The sequence below is a fragment of the Copadichromis virginalis genome, linkage group LG11 (genome assembly GCF_057382275.1).
Source record: "Copadichromis virginalis isolate Kocher_CV1m ecotype Utaka linkage group LG11, C_Virginalis_male_GT1.1, whole genome shotgun sequence".
Classification (NCBI taxonomy): domain Eukaryota; kingdom Metazoa; phylum Chordata; class Actinopteri; order Cichliformes; family Cichlidae; genus Copadichromis; species Copadichromis virginalis.
This window is the reverse complement of record NC_140628.1, coordinates 27879252-27896393: the sequence shown is the minus strand read 5'-3', so window position 1 is coordinate 27896393 and position 17142 is coordinate 27879252. Positions and strand designations below refer to the sequence as shown.

The 17142-nt window shown below is 38.9% G+C and overlaps 3 protein-coding genes across 3 annotated transcripts; 1 reads left to right on the top strand and 2 right to left on the bottom strand.

Annotated features, from left to right (window-relative positions):
• Positions 1 to 1764: 1764 nt before the first annotated feature.
• On the bottom strand, positions 1765 to 3992 carry apoeb (apolipoprotein Eb). The gene is made up of 5 exons (XM_085471823.1): positions 3912 to 3992; positions 3574 to 3639; positions 3322 to 3475; positions 2941 to 3228; positions 1765 to 2858 (listed from the first exon to the last, which is right to left on the bottom strand). Exons 2-5 carry the CDS (start codon positions 3614 to 3616, stop codon positions 2513 to 2515), a joined length of 831 nt encoding a protein of 276 aa, XP_085327949.1. The 5' UTR covers positions 3617 to 3639; positions 3912 to 3992; the 3' UTR covers positions 1765 to 2512.
• A 3733-nt stretch (positions 3993 to 7725) lies between these two features.
• Positions 7726 to 9247, bottom strand: apoa4b.2 (apolipoprotein A-IV b, tandem duplicate 2). Its single transcript, XM_085471821.1, has 4 exons — positions 9164 to 9247; positions 9023 to 9074; positions 8671 to 8821; positions 7726 to 8533 (listed from the first exon to the last, which is right to left on the bottom strand). The coding sequence occupies exons 2-4, from the start codon at positions 9060 to 9062 to the stop codon at positions 7957 to 7959; spliced, it is 768 nt and encodes a 255-aa protein (XP_085327947.1). The 5' UTR covers positions 9063 to 9074; positions 9164 to 9247; the 3' UTR covers positions 7726 to 7956.
• A 2405-nt stretch (positions 9248 to 11652) lies between these two features.
• LOC146698932 (uncharacterized) lies at positions 11653 to 13321 on the top strand. The gene is made up of 4 exons (XM_085471822.1): positions 11653 to 11708; positions 11814 to 11865; positions 12189 to 12339; positions 12457 to 13321. Exons 2-4 carry the CDS (start codon positions 11826 to 11828, stop codon positions 13031 to 13033), a joined length of 768 nt encoding a protein of 255 aa, XP_085327948.1. The 5' UTR covers positions 11653 to 11708; positions 11814 to 11825; the 3' UTR covers positions 13034 to 13321.
• Positions 13322 to 17142: the final 3821 nt, after the last annotated feature.

The window sequence follows — 17142 nt, the reverse complement described above, 5'->3', positions numbered from 1 at the left end:
TTGAAGAGAAAAGAAACTGATTAAATCTAGTCAATTCAGGGAAAAAAACACAGAATAAAATAGATATAACTTTCTGTATCAGAGAGACCTGATGATTATTTTGAAAAAAAAAAAGTAAAGTAGAAAGTCAGGGAAAGTAAGTAGAGTGTTATCAAAGTTTTTCCATTAGAATCCAACGTTTGGTGTGGCAGGAACATGGACAAGTCTTATACTTCTCATCAAGAATCCTTTTATTGTGTTTCACTATTCTTGTATTGCTTTTAATTTCAGGTTGTATTCACAATAATTTGTATTTTTATCAAATAATGTGAAATTTCTAAAGTCATTTTGTGTCGCGACTGCAGAAACTTAATCCTCAAAAATGTGTGCTCTCGAAGCACCGTTTATGTTTCTTTATGTGGCACGTATAGTTTACTTATTCTCCCAATAAAGAAAACACAGCTGCATCTTTGTGTTTCCTGGATTCAAGTGGAGAAGAAAATCTGAACAGGGGACAAATGGTGTCCCCTACTGGCCTCGGGCTCAAACTTCAAAGAGAAAATCATGCTGTGTTTAAACAGCCATTTTTACCCTTTTTCATTTAAAGGACCATTTCCAGCGTATGACAGCCAAAGCCACCTTTTTTCCTGTGAATGGTGCCTTTGAACTGAAGTTAAAAAACATAATTTTGTTCTTAAAATCCTCTTACACTACTAAAACCGCTAGTTGAAAAAGGTTTTGGACAAAATACGGGGAAAGATGGGAAAAAATAAGCAGTTTTCTATATATGTCAAAGTCTCTTATTCTATATTGGTGGTGGTTTACTTATAAAATAGATTTTAGGCAAGATAACCATCACCTCAATGGTAATTTAATCTGTGGCACAGAATGTTCCCAAATGCCTGCTGGGATCAAGAGAAAGGAATCTCAAGGGAGATTTTAACAAGTTTGGACTAGAAAAGGGTAAACTAAGGGATGTAAGGGGGTGGCTGAACAAGGAAGGCAAACCAAAAGAATCCTGATGCTTATGGTGGAGTAGAGGAACAGACAGGGAGCCTGGCTTTAATTTCAAATGTTCTTGTTATTGCACTTATCCATTATGATTGCTATGGAGGATGTAGGTGGGGGGATTTGGAACTGAACCCATCCCTTTTAACACTTTTACACCAGGAAGAAGTCACCTGTCAATCACAAAATGGACAAGTAGAGACATATAAGTCATCATGTTTTATGTGTTCCACCAATGAGCAATTTAGATTAGTCAAGTAACCTAATAAGCATGTTTTTCCACTGTGGGAGGAAACTGAAGCACCCAGAAGAAACTTAACCACAAGGAAAAGCAACACAGTATGACCCAGCTGGTCTTTGAACCCAGAACCTTTTTAACATGAGGCAACAGTGCTAACCCCTGCTTTATATAAGCCATTATATAAATACTCACATGGTCTTATGTAACCACTGCCAAATGTAACAATGTGACAGCAGCACAGGGGCGCTACGTTTTTTAAATGGCTTGATAATCTTACTAGTAAAAGCCATCAAGACCGCTATTCTTTTATAGATGATTTTAGACATGTTATACTTTATAATGCCATAGCATCATTATGCAAAATAATCCAGTTTCCAAGCATTAATTGCATCTCATCTACATTATAAAGCAGTAATGTAATTATTTAAAATAGTCACCAACAGCATCAGCTGTTTCCACTCATCAGGTGTAACTGAACCCAAAGTTAAATAATAGATTGCTCATTAATGTTTGATAAGAAAAACAGTGAAAGGAACTATTTTTTCTAGGTTCTTTATTTACTCAGCACTGTTCAGCACACTGCAGTTAAAGAAAGTGCACTTACAGAGAGCAGCATGGTGGGCATACAACATGTTAACCACACTTGTGAAGTACAGACAGGTGTTACATTTTACTCACTGATTATTTGCATCAAGTAATTTTACGATCCATTTCTCTGTGAAGTGCAACACAGGAACAACAATAAACAGGACTCATTTTTGTTGGTTCGGTATCACTTCTAGAAGAAACGAGATCGTTGTTCACTGCATTTATTGAAATGAAAGACATTGTTGTTATGTGCATCGGAGGATAACGGGATGAAATCTCAAGCTCAAGCTGAAACTCTGCGGTAATAACCAAACAAAATGTAGAAATTGAATACAAAAACTTGTGGGAATAGACCGATATAACAGTTAATTCAAAGTAGAAAAGCAAAGGATATTACAAATAATTGTTGTCTTTTTGCATAAGAAAGGTTGTTATTGACTGTGGTGCTTGTGTTCACTGATTAAGGGAGTCAATGAGAAAATAAGAAAGGGTGACTGTGCAGAAGGAAGAACACACCTGCTGACTGTTCTGCACCTTATCCTCCCTTGTCTCTCTATTCAACCCCCATATCCTGAACACTAGAACACTCAGTGTAAAGATCATCAGCAACTTTCTCCTTTTCTCATTTTACCTGGGTGTAAAGAAATCAGCAGTGTAGCCATTTCACCAACCATCTACCACTTTCAGAGTCTCTCTTTAGGCAGTGGTTGACTCCTTGATCTTGTCTACAATCTCCTCAAACTGCTCACGGATCTTGGTGGCATAGGGGGAGAACAATTCTGTCATCTCTTCAATCTTCCCCTGAACTGAGGTGCGCAGTTCCTCTGCAGTGGCCTCCAGCTGGGTCCTGATGCCCTCAGCCTGGGTCTCCAGCTGCTGACCCAGGCCCTCAGCCTGTGTCTGCAACATAGCAGTGATGTCACTCAGCTTCTTATTGGTGTTGTCATTGGCCTGCTGGACATAGGGCTCAACATGCTCCTTCACTGTATCCAGGTTCTGGGAGGCACGGGACTGGATCTCACCTATGTAGGTGGCCACAGTGCTAAAATAAGAAAGGAATGGTTCGATTAAAGTTTATATTTCTAAACGCAAGAGAGAATTCTAAAAGTTTCTGCCCAACTTACTTGCGAATCTCCTCAATGTCCTTATTGAGGCGCTTCTGCAGTTTATGGATGAAGTTGTTCATGCGGCCTTCGAGATCACCAGTGTTATGGTCCACCACAGCCTGGAGCTCACTGTGATACTCAGTGCCGCGCTCTTTGGCATCCAGCATGTCCTTCTGCAGTCTGTTGATCAGAAGCTGAACGTCTTGAGAAAGCTGGGCAGTGGAGGTCTCAGTGTAGGGAACCAGCTTGGTCTGAATGTTATTTTTGTATGTTTCAAGCTCTGCCATGGTGTCAGTGATCAGAGTGCTAGAAGCAGAAGAACAAGAAACACTAATCAATGTAAGTTCAGTGCAAGAAAAAACAAAGGAAAGTACTGATTAATTGCTCAGCTTCACTTACTCTAACTCCCTGCTGAGCTGAGAGGCCTTGAGGTTCTCCACAACTCCATCAGCATTTTGGCCCAGCTTGGCAATGTACTCCCAGAAGCGATCCACACTTTCCTCCCATGGATTTTTAGTGGCTTCAGCCTGGCGAACAGCACGGCCATTGCAGCCTATAATAGGCACACATAGAAAGCATGGATAAATAAAGTAACTCAAATATAATAAAGTGTGACTGATAAATACTAAACCAGCAAGTAAATCCACCTACCAGTGATGACTGCCAGAGCAAGGATCAGGGCTACAGCCTTCATGGTTGTTAGACAGTCAGATACACCTATGAAAAGCATAAGGAACGCTCAGAAAATCAGCAATACAATAACATTTACATTTGCATCTTCCACACTATTTACTGTGTTTTTATAAACTACGATATGGACTGGAAATTAAAAAAAACAAAAAAAAAACAACGCGAGTTTTACGTTTAACACATATGTGCAAAAGTAAACTCAGCCAATAACTAAAGTGAAACTTCATAATTTCTAAGACTTGGCATCAAAGAAAAGAGGACAGCGTGTTTCTCCGTTCTTTCTATCGTCTTTCACTCACCTGTGAGGTTGAGATTCCTCCGTGCTCTTTAGTTGGTGACTGGGGTTTTTTATAGCCCTGGGAGGCTGTCTCTGCGCGTGTTGCGCAGAGAGCGATCGCGCGGGCACGCTCGCGCGATGGTGATGATGATGTTGATTTGTCTGCAGATAATCATGTTTTCTTCTGCCTAACGTGCCACCGAAACCTAAACGGTGTGCTTTGTTGGAGGGGGGATTGAGCAATCTGGTTGTCACGAGAACAAACGGGGTAAAAGTTCCACGTTCAACGCAACGACAAATATTCGTCACATTATTCAGTTTTCACGTTTTTATTCTTAGATTTATTAGCAAAAGCAGTATCTGAAGAAATAAAAAATAAAAACTTTAGAGTAAAAGTTTCTCCGTCAGAGATTTAATGCCCTTATTGACGTATAGATTATTAGTGCAAAATGAAATAGAAATAAAGCCATAACCTACACAATCTATTAAAGTAGCCTACTCATACGTTTTTAATTGTTTTGAACAGTTGCCAAAACAATTAAACCGTTTGTGAGCATGCAGAAACACAAGTTTTAGATAGCGTCATCGGAGTTTATTTCGCAAATCACTTGTATGTTTTTCCTTTTTCTAACCTTTTTATTGCAGTATTGCCATTTGGCAAATAGTCCCCCCCCCCCCTCTAGTGCTCATTGTAGGTTTGTTACAGATGCTTGAATAACTTAGGAGGCTGTTCACAACTTTGCATGTTTTCTTTGATGTTATCACCATGTGCTCCCTGAATACAAATCCTCATGTTTCGGCTCCAGGATGTAAAGCAGCCTTTCACAGATGCATTTCAATCTAAATACACAGACAGTATTGACACCTCACCTTTTCACCCCATATAGACATGCAACCCCCAAACACATGGCACATTTGCATGACAATCCTGCTCTCACATTCAACTGAATATAGTATGAGTGGTTTTACTGTTTGCATATCATATGCACCTCCATGTATTTTCCACTTTCTAGTTTCTAAATCTTTTTTTTTTTTTTCGTGCAGACATAAAATAAAACAAATATCCAGTAAGTGCCAGAAGGCGTTACCCCAACATGATGAGCATGTTCAGACTCGGGGACACATTAGGTAACCCTCAACATGCCCGCTGTACAAAAGAAGGATTACAGGTAATAAATCCAATGAACAAAGTGAACATATTGAGCAAAAGATCTAAATTATACAGATGTGACAGAGGAAAAAAATAAAACATGGGTTTTATGTTGAAGGCTTTCACAACCAATTGTATTCTGAAAATTTCCAGGATTTTGAAACTGGTGTAAGTCAGAGGAAGTTTGGTGTAGAAAGAAGTTACTTACCCCTGCTTGTTAAACACCAAATATTTGTTTAGCAGCAGGACAGAACAGTCATGGGACATTGTGCATATTTTTCCTGCATTTACATTGCTTTAAAAGCTTTAAAGGTTTGTTGTTGCATTGGCTGTGAATTATTATTGTTACATTTGATAAAATTCACATATTTCTGCCGAACAAGTTGCAGGATGAGTTCACTCTTGCCCACGTATAATGACATTTGCCCTTCGGGCCTTGTCTTTTTTGTTGTCAGCCCATTTGGTTTTTCTCTTTTGTAATTAGGGCCAAAGTTCAAATGGGTTTGGTCAGGTAATTAACATGTTTACGTGATAACATTACAACATGATAACCCAAAGAGGTCAGTCTGTATAGAGGTATTTGAAAAATCCTTTGTTCTCCTTAAAAGGGGAGAACAATGAGAAGAAAGAAGTCATGAAGTCAAGGTTTAGGTACAGCTGTGCTAAAGTAAAGACCTTTTGATCCTTATTCCAAGACAAAAACGGGTATAGTGTATGTCACTGCAGGAGTCACAAGCTAAAATACTGTATGTTCAACTACAGTTCATTTGTTCAAACACAAAGTAATTACAACTTACTACCAAAAACATTGTCATGCAACATTTGGGATCTTATTTCCATGAGGAGCATGTTCAACAGTTTGTATGCAACAGTCTCCAACATTAGCTACTAAGACTTATTTTCATCTTGGTGATTACAAATACAGACAAGAGGCTTTGTGACTATTCTTGCAGAAAAAAATAGACCATCTTGACTATGCGTGTAACAAGTGGCCAGACTGCAGGAACTCAGTCTCATCCTAACTTTGCCATGCCATCAGGACAAAGATCAACAAGACAGACGGAGAAGTGAAAGAGAGAGAAACAAGAGGAACTATGAGGTAATACAATAAAACATCTGGCACATTCATCCCTACTGTAACGGCTTCTCCTTTTTTGTTTCACAGCAACAGACAGTTTGAACAAAAGTAACCCTGATGTTGTTCACTTGAATAAAGTTTAAGGAATTTGACTTTTTGGTTGGGATGATCTCACTCCATTAAATAGGCAGTCATCTGTTTAGATGAGTCAGTGAGGTTACTGCAGTTAATGCCTGTTTTCACGTTAAAAGCTATAAAACCACACAACCCACACAACCTCAACATCTGTGGTTTGAATCCCTGATAGGGGGAGTGGCATGACTGTAGCATGCTGACTCGAATCAAATGCTTGCAACAGCAGAATTTCCATAACCAAAAGTTACACTGCAGACTTCTGAGAGTGAAAGTGTAAGCCAACATTGCATTCAGTGTTTCAGGTTAAATTAATAAAGCCTCATATGTGGATCCAGCAACAGAGATCATACAGCAACATGTTCATCCTTGGTCACCAACAAAGTCAGTTGATATTATTGGGAAATAGGTTTATTTATTTATTTGTTTATTTATCACTAGAAAGATAATTACATTTTCATACTTTCATGCTGCCAATCACTAATTACCTCTACTGATTAAATAAATGAGTTATTGAAGTAATTCTTGGAGCTTTACACTGAGAAAGGTCATTCTTGCACTTTTGAACAATTTGCCAGTGCAGTTCTTCAGAGAGGGGTTAACCCCCCTCATATTTAATTCTGAAAGCACTTCATGTGAAATGTACCAGCATGTGCTTTTCAGAATGACACAGCCTTTTTTTTGTCTATGTTGTATTTTTTTTCAACCGAATTCTGTGTCAAAGTGAACAAAATTAAAAGTGAGCCAGGAGCTCAAAACATTTTTTTGTTTTCTCCTATTTTTTTCTTCCACTGTCATACAGTTTTTCTTAAACCAAGATATTATGTTTTAATAATAGTAAGAATAATATTGTAAACTTTAGCTGATCTTGGAGAGTAACATTGTGGAGAGTCTGTGACAGCTTGGGGCAGAGCAGAGGAATGTTGTTTGCCACTGGGTAAGGCAGCGTGGGAGCAATCTGGCAGCGGGGATGGAGGCACAAAAGCGAAAACAAAGTGGGAGCTGGAGATGTTTATGAACTTCCAGACTTGCAGAAACAAACCTGAACATGCCCTGTCCAATACCCACAATTTTATCTAACAGGGGTGTGCCGGTGGGCCAAACCTTTGCAAGCAGCTACTGAACAAACAAGAAAGCTTAACCAGTGATTTTTGCTAAATGACAATGTACAAGCTTCCTTCCAGCTGTCCAAGTTGCCCAAATCTACAAGTAAAACCTCATACAGATCTATGTACTTTATAGCATGAAAACTTTTCTATAATAGCTACTAACGAGTCATCAAATCACCAGTCCTGAAAAAAGTGCTTTTAAAGCCAACTAACATGAACAAACCGCAAATCTCTTAGGTCATGATACAAATCTTTTTTTTAATTTTGTCTAGTTACTTCTTGTGTTAAAGTTTAAAGAAATATATTTTCCAGGTACCCACACTTATCTAACATCACCTTGACTCAAATAAGACAACAGGCTCAGAAATTATAGTTTTGCTTTCACTTTATTTTCTACAACATATGAAAACTGTTTGTGGTCACAGACCAACACATATTTTTTGTATGTATCAACTGTTTTTTTAAAACTGTAAATATATCAAACAACATGTGATTTTTTTTTAAATTCCAGATACCAGGAACATGTCCTTGGTATTTGGAATTCTTTAGATGCACTTTAGATGCACTTTTTTCTGTTTCATGTGAGGTGGATGTTAACTTAATTGGCTTTAACAAAGGATTCATAAAGGGAGGTGAGACGAGACTGGAGGTCCTGAGCATATGGGTCCAGCCTTTCCCTCAGCTCATCAACGTAGGGGGTGGCCATTTCTTTCACCTGCTGGGCTCTCTGTGCAATCTGACTCTGCACCCGCTCAGTCAAGGGGGCCACTTTTTCCTTGAAGTCTTGCAGATGCTGGTCCACCTTCTGCTTCAGGTCATCAGTGTAGGGACCAAGCTGAGTCTGCAGGTCTTTCATGCTCTGCTCCAGGCTGGTCTTTAGCTCTTCGCTCTTCTGCGTCAGGGTGGTCCTCAGGGCCTCAGTGTCCAGGGAATCTGTGTAGGTGGCCACCTCCTGTTTGAGCTGCTCAACCTTCTGCTGGACCTGTGTCTGAATGTTGTCAGTGTAAGGCTCGAGCCTCTCTCTGACTGTGCTCAGCTCTTGGATCACACGATCTCTCAACACATCAGCCTCTGTTGTGACTTTGGTGATCAGGTCCTGGGCTGTAGGTGGAAGCTGCTCCTGGAGGGTGACGGCATACTTTTTGGCAGCATCAACACTTTCTGTCAGGCGGGCACTAGATTAAAATAAGAAGAAAAAAAAAGCTAGTGAATACAAGGCAGCGCAGTTATATTTCTAGCTTATCCTGAATATTTTAGGCAATACTATAATTTGTTGTCTGTTAACATAATTAGCAAGTTTTGTATGATCTACCTGACATCCTGTCCGAACTGAGATGATCTAATCATCTTCACGGTTTCTTCAGCTGTCTGTGTAGCTTTGGCAACATAATCCCAGAAGGCATCAGTCACCACCTCCAGCTGTGGCTTGGGTGCATCAGCATAAAAAAGGTTGGCATTGCAGCCTGTTTAATGGAGACATGAATAAATTCAGAGTAGTGCAGATATTTCAGCTTTGTATATTCACTGGGATTTGACATTTATACAGGTCATATTCACTGATCACCAACGTTTTTCTTTATCTTGAGCGGAATAGTTGCTAATTATGTATATATGTTCTCATGAGCCAAAATTTATAGTAGAATAATGATTTTTCTTATACTCACCAGTGAAAACAGCTAGGACGAGCACAGCAAGGACCTTCATGGTTCTTAGACACTGTAACAAGAAAAGACCAGTTAGTTACCACAGCATGTTAACAACACAGTTAACAGTCAAAGAAAGATTCTTTTAGCTCTCCATCTTACCTGAGTTTGTTAGTGTATCTGTAAGTCCACTTGGTAGTGCTTGTATTAAACTGGTGAGGAACTGAGGCTTATATAGCAAGGCAGACAGCAATGATCACAAAGTCCAAACATTAGTGCTTTGCTGTCACCTTGCCTCACTCAGCTATCTTTGCTGACATCTTGTGCCAGATAATCCATGCAGCACGCCTCTTTGACACAAATACACACTGAGCGTATACCCCAATATACACAAGTACACATTAGTCATCATTTGTGAGTTGTCCATTAAAAAACAAGAAAAAAACAAGAACACCTATTGTCTTAAATTTAAAAACTACTCGAATGCTGTATTTTGATGATTGACCACTGTTAGAGTGATACAAAATCCATAAGTCTAACCTCAACCGACCCACACAGGCTAGTCTGTAATCACTTAGCTGATAGGTTTTTTCCAAGTCAGTGATAACTCTCTGCCAAGACAGATAGAGTCTATTGCTTTAATGTCTTTGTTGTCCTACTTGATTACGTGTACAGTAGGTATTTTATTGTCTCTCTTAGTTTTACATTTTGCCAGCAACACTGCTTCTGTGTCAGGGCAGTGTTCAGCAGGCCTATGTGTAAGTCTGACCAAAGGTTAGCAGACTTGAGCACTGTCAGCTTGTGAAGGCCAAAGTAACTGCTGTTTCACGTCAGACATGCCATAGTCCAATTGCCAGAAACCACTTTGGAGTCCCGAGTATTAATTATTTCATTTTTCCCTGTTGTTCTTCTCTTTTTCTCAAGTGTATGTGTATGAAACTTGAATCTCAATTTTACCAGAATTTTTTTTTTGAAAATGGTACCTCTATAAAGTACTGTGAGTGCAGTTTGACTATTTATAAAGCTGAAAAAATTGTCCGACAAAAGTACAAATTAACGTTTCCGTCCAAAAATCCAATAGATCAATTTTTGAAAATGGTCAAACATGAGATTTGCATCATGGAAGCACAACCAACAAATCTGGAGAAACTGTGTGATGCTTTCATGTCAGTATGGACCAGAATCTCAGAGGAATGTTTCCAGCAGTTGAATATATGCCATGAGGAATTAAGACAGTTCTGTAGGTACAATAGAATCCAATCTAGTACTAGAAATTGGGTAACCAATAAAACTACTGGTGAACGTATAACAGCTACTTAAACAGTATATTGTGATTGTCTTCTAGGTCTTATCTGTGCAGACCTAGAAGTCTGCACAGAGAAGTCATATAATAGTAATAGAAAGAAAGTATACTTTATTGATCCCAATGGAGAAATTCCTCTCTGCATTTAACCCATTCACGCTGTGAAGCAGTGGGCAGCCATTGGGCGCCCGGGGAGCAGTGTGTAGGGACGGTACCTTGCTCAGGGGTACCTCAGGTTAGCCATTCAGTGGATTCAAACCACTGACCTTCTGATCATGGGCCACCACGCTACCTACTGAGCTGTCCCTGCCTGATATAAAGGGCTCAGGTCTTACCAACAATATAAACAATATCAGCATCAACTGAAACTACCTGTGGGAGAATAGTTACTTTCACAGGTGTCACTTACTTTTCTAAGCTATAGAAAATAAAACATTTTTACTATGGATAGTGACATTTGGCATATTGTATTGTAACTGAATGTAGATTTTTAACCTCTACCTTAATATTCCATTAGGGAATTCAAATATCAAACCGTTTCTACCTGTTTTTGACACTAAAAGCAGTACATTTCTCTTTTTAAACCTTATTGTTTTTCAATACTCCTGCAGGTCAATTCATTTTGCACAATTCATGATGTACAACATTATGCATACATCTCATAGACAGGTCTTATTTACAGAAAATTGCTTTTTGCGTGCTTCATGTAAATATGTCAGATATGCTTCCACCCTTAATGATTGCTTGTCGTTATGATGAAAATTTTAAGTCATTCCAGAGAGTTGGAAATAACATTTACTTACTCTTTCTTCTAACAGTTTCTTTTAATAACTTAACATGCCCTAGTATCTATGCCAATCAAAGGAATAAGGTACCACTATGTCAGTAGCTAAAAAATAATGTACCTATGAAGTGTTCAGTAGAAGTGAAAGAAAATCTTATTATACATGATTATTTTGAGGTCTTTTTAAACCACAGTTTTCAATTTAAGAAACCATTTAAGCATCTCATACTACTTAAGTCACACTGACCCTCATACAAAGTCCACTAATCTTAGCATACCAAAGTTATCTGAAGTTATCTAGAGGCTGGTACTGCTGAACAGCAATGTGGGCAGTTAATAAGCCGATGATACCCTAAAGACTTTATAGAGAGGGGTGAGAGAAGAACTAATACAAGATTTATTGTTGAGTGATAAATGTATTCACATTAGGAGAATACTAAAATCCAGAAGTGCTACCACAATAGTAACCAGGGGGGGGGGGAGTGGTGTTACAACACGGCAAGGACTTCTGGACTTTGTGCTCTTAACTATTACTGTCATCTGACATCAGTATATATACACGGAAGCACTGTTCCAACACACATACACTAAACCTCAAGAGATACACAAGCCCAAAGCAGGTGAGAATCTCACTACATTTTAAACAATATTTTAAGAGGCAAATCTAAAAGTTATGACCTTTTTAAGACTACTTAAAACTTAATCAGACTGTTATTGTTTTTCAGCTAGTTGCAGTCATGAAGGTGTTTATGGTACTAGTCGTCGCAGCGCTCTCTGGTAATTTCCAAGCTTCTTAATTATATCCCAAAAATGTGATTCTGTTGATCTGGACGTAGCATTTTCACTGAAAGAATCCAAGTGTCAGTCAGTTGGATGAGTCTCTCACAGAGACTAAAGAAGTCACTTGGATGAATGACAAAACCTTTTTCTCACTGAAAACGCTACGTCCAGATGAACAGAATCAACTTTTTGTGATTTCCTTACCTGGATGATTGAGCATGCATCAAGACTTTCTGATTATAGTTCAACGTTAATGGCAATGGCAATAATTAACTGAACATCTGTACTGTTCTCACACCACGCGTGTTTCCATCCAACAGGCTGCCATGCCAACCTTTTCTATGCTGATGCTCCCAAGCCACAGTTGGAAGTGCTGACCGATGTTTTCTGGGATTACATTGCCAAGGCCACACAGACAGCTGATGATACACTCCAGATGATAAGAAACTCTCCAATTGGACAAGAAGTCAAGTAAGTTCTTTGACACACTGCACTAGCATGACTGGCCCTATGATGGGCATATGCCTCATGACTGTTATGGGGTCATTCAAGCCACTGATGATCTGGCAATCACTATCTGTCCTCTAGTGCCCGGCTGACAGAAAGCGCTGACTTAGCCAGCAAGTATGCAGTCACCCTCCAGGAACAGCTTCAGCCTGCAGCCCAGGACCTGATCACCAAAGTTACCACAGAGGCTGATGTGTTGAGAGAACGTGTCACGCAGGAACTAAACACAGTCAAGGAGAAGCTCCAGCCCTACACTGAGAACATGCAGACCCAGGTTCATCAGAGAGTGGAGCAGCTCAAGCAAGAGTTGGTTACTTATGCAGATTCCCTGGACTCTGAAGCCCTAAGGACCACCCTGATGCAGAAGAGTGAGGAGCTAAAGACCAGCTTGGAGCAGAGTGTAAAGGATCTGCAGTCTCAACTGGGTCCCTACACAGATGACCTGAAGCAGAAGGTGGACCAGCACCTGCGGGACTTCCAAAAACGTGTTGCCCCTATGACTGAAAAAGTCCATGTAGAGCTCACTCACAGAGCGCACCTGGTGAAACAAATGGTTGCCCCTTATGCAGAAGACCTTAAGGAAAAGCTTGACCCCTATGCCCAAGACCTCCAGGCCCAACTCATGTCCCTCTACCAGTCCTTTGTCAACACAAACTAAGTCACCCTCCATCTACTATATCATTTTCAAAGATACCGGACTTGCTGGTCTACCTCTGTTTTGAAGAAATACAATAATTGAATATCTGTCTTGTACTGTAAACAATATTGTGTTTGCACCCCACCCTCCACCGCATTATTTATGGATAAGTGCAAACATATTAAAACAAATCCCTGCACTTATCAAAAATGTAAATATTCCATTTTTATTGTGTTGTGAAGTTTGAAACTGTGACCCTTTTGTAATTTCACTAAGTTATCTGAAATAAATACAAAAATCTGGAAATTATTCATCTGGCTAACTTTTGAATCGACTTCTCTCTTTTACATAAAGTGAAACTCTAGAAAGAAATCTCATCGCGAAACATCTTGTTTCAACACAAACTATGACAAAGTATGATGAGAAGTGGTTCTGAAAGCACACAACAGTGAATTCTTCCATGTGTTTGAGTGATGCACAGATAGATGGAGGGACCACACGGGGTCACAAGAAACAGTAGTGTGTGTGTGTGTGTGTGTGTGTCTGTTCATGCATGTGTTTGCTTTTTCTTTCTTTCTTTTTTTCCCCCAGGAGGCAAAAAGTATTTTGACTCCAATGTCTTAACATGTCCTGGCTTCTGCAAGAGTTTCGGCTTCTAGTTTTTCCAGAGGCACTTTTGTTCTTCTCAGTGCTTGCCATTAAAACTACACATTACATATATCAACAGCAAAACTGAAAAAAAAAGCTGACCAATGTAATCCAAGAGACTAAGAAGTTAATCCCTTCGATTCAAAGAATTTAGGATTTTACATTGTCATGAAATTTGACATATTTTGCATTTATTGAACCCCCCCACCCCTGTTGTTGTAACTGTATAACGCCTGGTCTTATCCCTCTTATCTTGCCCCTACTGACAGTGCCAGCATCCAACGTGGAGGGTTAGAGTCCAATAACAATAACAATGCATTCACATGCACACACAACACACACAAAACATCTGTTTCCTGATTATTTACTACTGCTCTGCTTTTTTTTTTGACTGATTCAATGGGTAATTTACTTGTATGTCTAAAGGTCTGTCCTACATAAATAAATCTAAATCCTTAGCATCCATTCTTCCCTAAATGCAGTTAGTGATAAGGATTGCATTCAATGAGAGACACGCTCCTCAAATTGCTCTAAAAGCTCTGTGAGACTTTTGAAATGCAAATCTGATTACAAATGTTTGTGTTTCAGCCTGTCTTTATACCTCATTAGCACTTGTGTGGGAAGCAAAAAGGACTATTCAGATTCTCTTATCAGTCAAATGGCCAAAAGGTATTGTTAAGGAGCCTTTGCTGGTATCTGCTCCCATTAAACTCTACAACACAGTCCACTAGGTTCTTTTTTTCTTTTTTTCCCCCGAACAAGACACATCTTGCCTTGCACACCACGAAAGCAAACGGCGATCTGATTTTGTTTTGATGTAGATAACAGGTTGTTACTAGACCTTTTCTTCTCTGCTTGACAAGCAGTGATAAGATAAGTATCGCATGTCATTGGATCATTAGAAATGATCTCAGGTCATGGCGTTTGTTTCTCAATCATATGAATATGGCCATGCTTTAGAGCAGGGTTGTTATGAAGAGACGTTCTTGACAAGAAAGAAAAATGTAACACAACAATTTCACCTAGTACTTGGAATTTAGAATCATTTGAAATTGCCATGAGAAAACTGTTGTATGCAGCATATCATCATGTTCACATTTTCCATGCCAGTGTTTAAACCTCCAACTGTACCTCTGCTGGAAATGTTTTGTTACAGCTCTGGAAGTTTTCAGAGTCCCCTATAAATACATCATAAAACAACCTCATATGTTTTTGTGGGTTTTCTTTTTCATTTTCTGCAAGTTTTCAGAGTATATTAAGCAAAACTAACTAAATGTGGATTTTTTTTTTTAAATAATTGAGGCAATGATCAATTATTTAAATATTTGATTTACCACTTTGTGAAGCAGTAAATGCAACTAAACATTTATATTGACCAGTCCTAGTCACCAGCCTAGAGGAACACATTCGATTCTGCCATGCTGGTGTTTTCCTGACATGGGCAGCTCGTCCAGAACCCTTCAGGTCATGGTTTTGACCAGAACATTTCAAAGCACTGACTTTTAGTTTTCTTTGCTCCAAGAGGATGTTGTCTTATTGTATGGCCCACTTTCTATCTTGAATTTCCTCCCTTTGTACACAGTCTAGCTTTGCCGTTCCCACGTGATGGCTATCAAGTATCTTGGTCCTGTGCCCAAGATGGCACCAGTGTGTTTGGCTTGCCATCTAGCCCTGATCCTGTTGTGTTTGTTTGTGCTATTTAGGCTATTTTTTGTGTGCTAGAGTTTACTCTCTTTTAGTGTACACTCGCAAAACCTGTGTCTGTGCCTACACAAAAATATGGGATTTTGTTTTAACTCGCGGTTTACCGGTCTTTAACTTAGAGGTCTGTGATGCGTATGGCTGGACCATAAGCCTGTCTTGTTTGAGGTTTCCCTTCCTTGTACTCAAGTTAATCCTCCTGCTGTTGCTCAGAGCGGTGGTATTTTTAACCCATCCACTGCTGGTCAGTTCTCTGTTGTTTTTCATCAGAACAGCAGCCTTCCTGATTCTATATGTAATGATCCAGAAGAGCTCAGCTCATGGTTTTACTCAGTCGGTGGCCCCCTTTAAGCTGAAGGGTTCAGGTCTGAATGAAGCCACCCGTGCTGTCAGAAGAAAGTGTAGGAGAGCTGAACGTAAATGGAAGAAGGATAAACTTCAGCTTTCATACCAAATATTACAGTATTACTGGAATTCATATCAGAAAACTGTTAAGAGAAAACATTTTGCTGCTATTATGCAGGCTAATTCCTGTAAGCCTCAAGCCTTATTTAAAACTATTGACATGGTCCTTCATGCTGTACAGACTGTTGGTGTTGACTCCCCTCAGGTAATTTGTGAAAACTTATCTTTCTGACTTTAAAAATCTTCTTAAAACATATTAATTTGCTGAAGCCTTTGGCTATCTTTAAGGGGGTGGCTCAATTTGTTTTAACATGTTTTATTTCATTTTATTCATTTAGTTATTTATTGTATTTTATCTTATTTTTCTTTTATTGTGTTTATGCTATTTGTATATGTACAGCAGTTTGTGAACCCTGGTTTTATGTTAAAGTGCTTTATAAATAAAGCTGTTATGGTATGGTAATAAATCTTATTTGTTCATGGTTTGTTCATAATTCATTTTCTGCTATTAAAATCAGAATATGTATGAATATCAATAGTACAACTTTTCTACATGACTGTCATTCTATTTGTTAAAATTACTCCTACAGGCTTAAATGCTTAGCCTACAGATATAATACTCAAATACATACAGATGTACCTCATACTTGGTCATTTTCCTTAAAAAACTTTGAAGTCTAATACTTTTGTTACATTGTTACATATTACTTTTTTAGGTCATGTTAATTTGTGAATTCTAAAAGAAAAAAACAACAACAACAGCTTTTCCAAGCAACTACAATGCCCCACGTGACACTGTAAACATGAAGGTTTTCTGTCCTAAAACAAGGTTACACTGCCATCGAGTGGTAAGGTTTGGACACACGTTCTCATATAATGTTTTTTCTTTATTTTCACTGCTTTCTACACTGTAGATACATACTGATGACATCAATTATATGAATTGTACCAAAGAAAAAATTGATAAATAAATATAAATATGTTTTATATTTTAGATTCCTCAAAGTAGATACCCTTTGCTTTTTTGGCATTGCTGCAAACCCTTGGCTTTCTCTCAATGAGCTTTATGATGTAGTCACCTGAAATGGTTTCAACTTTACAGCTCAGCCTTGTCAGGGTTCATTTGTGGAATTTCTTGTCTTCTTAATGGGTTTGGGACCATCAATTGTGTTTTGCAGAAGTCAGGTTGGTACACAGCTGACAGCCCTATTTGACAACTGTTAGAATTCATATTATGGTAAGAACCAATCAGCTAAGTAACAAGAAACAACAGTCCATCATTACTTTAAGAACTGAAGGTCAGTCAGTCCAGAAAATTGCTAAAACTTTGAATGTGTCCCCAAGTGCAGTCCTAAGATTCATTCAGCACTACGACG

Excerpts from the sequence above, each read along its gene's own strand:
- LOC146698932 (XM_085471822.1), top strand. The coding sequence starts at position 11,826 with ATGAAGGTGTTTATGGTACTAGTCGTCGCAGCGCTCTCTG. Across the intron at positions 11,866-12,188 it reads AGTCGTCGCAGCGCTCTCTG|GCTGCCATGCCAACCTTTTC; the intron begins GTAATTTCCAAG and ends TCCATCCAACAG. Across the intron at positions 12,340-12,456 it reads CCAATTGGACAAGAAGTCAA|TGCCCGGCTGACAGAAAGCG; the intron begins GTAAGTTCTTTG and ends TCTGTCCTCTAG.
- apoa4b.2 (XM_085471821.1), bottom strand. The coding sequence starts at position 9,062 with ATGAAGGTCCTTGCTGTGCTCGTCCTAGCTGTTTTCACTG. Across the intron at positions 8,822-9,022 it reads CGTCCTAGCTGTTTTCACTG|GCTGCAATGCCAACCTTTTT; the intron begins GTGAGTATAAGA and ends TCCATTAAACAG. Across the intron at positions 8,534-8,670 it reads CAGTTCGGACAGGATGTCAG|TGCCCGCCTGACAGAAAGTG; the intron begins GTAGATCATACA and ends ATTTTAATCTAG.
- apoeb (XM_085471823.1), bottom strand. The coding sequence starts at position 3,616 with ATGAAGGCTGTAGCCCTGATCCTTGCTCTGGCAGTCATCACTG. Across the intron at positions 3,476-3,573 it reads TGCTCTGGCAGTCATCACTG|GCTGCAATGGCCGTGCTGTT; the intron begins GTAGGTGGATTT and ends TGCCTATTATAG. Across the intron at positions 3,229-3,321 it reads CAGCTCAGCAGGGAGTTAGA|CACTCTGATCACTGACACCA; the intron begins GTAAGTGAAGCT and ends TTCTGCTTCTAG.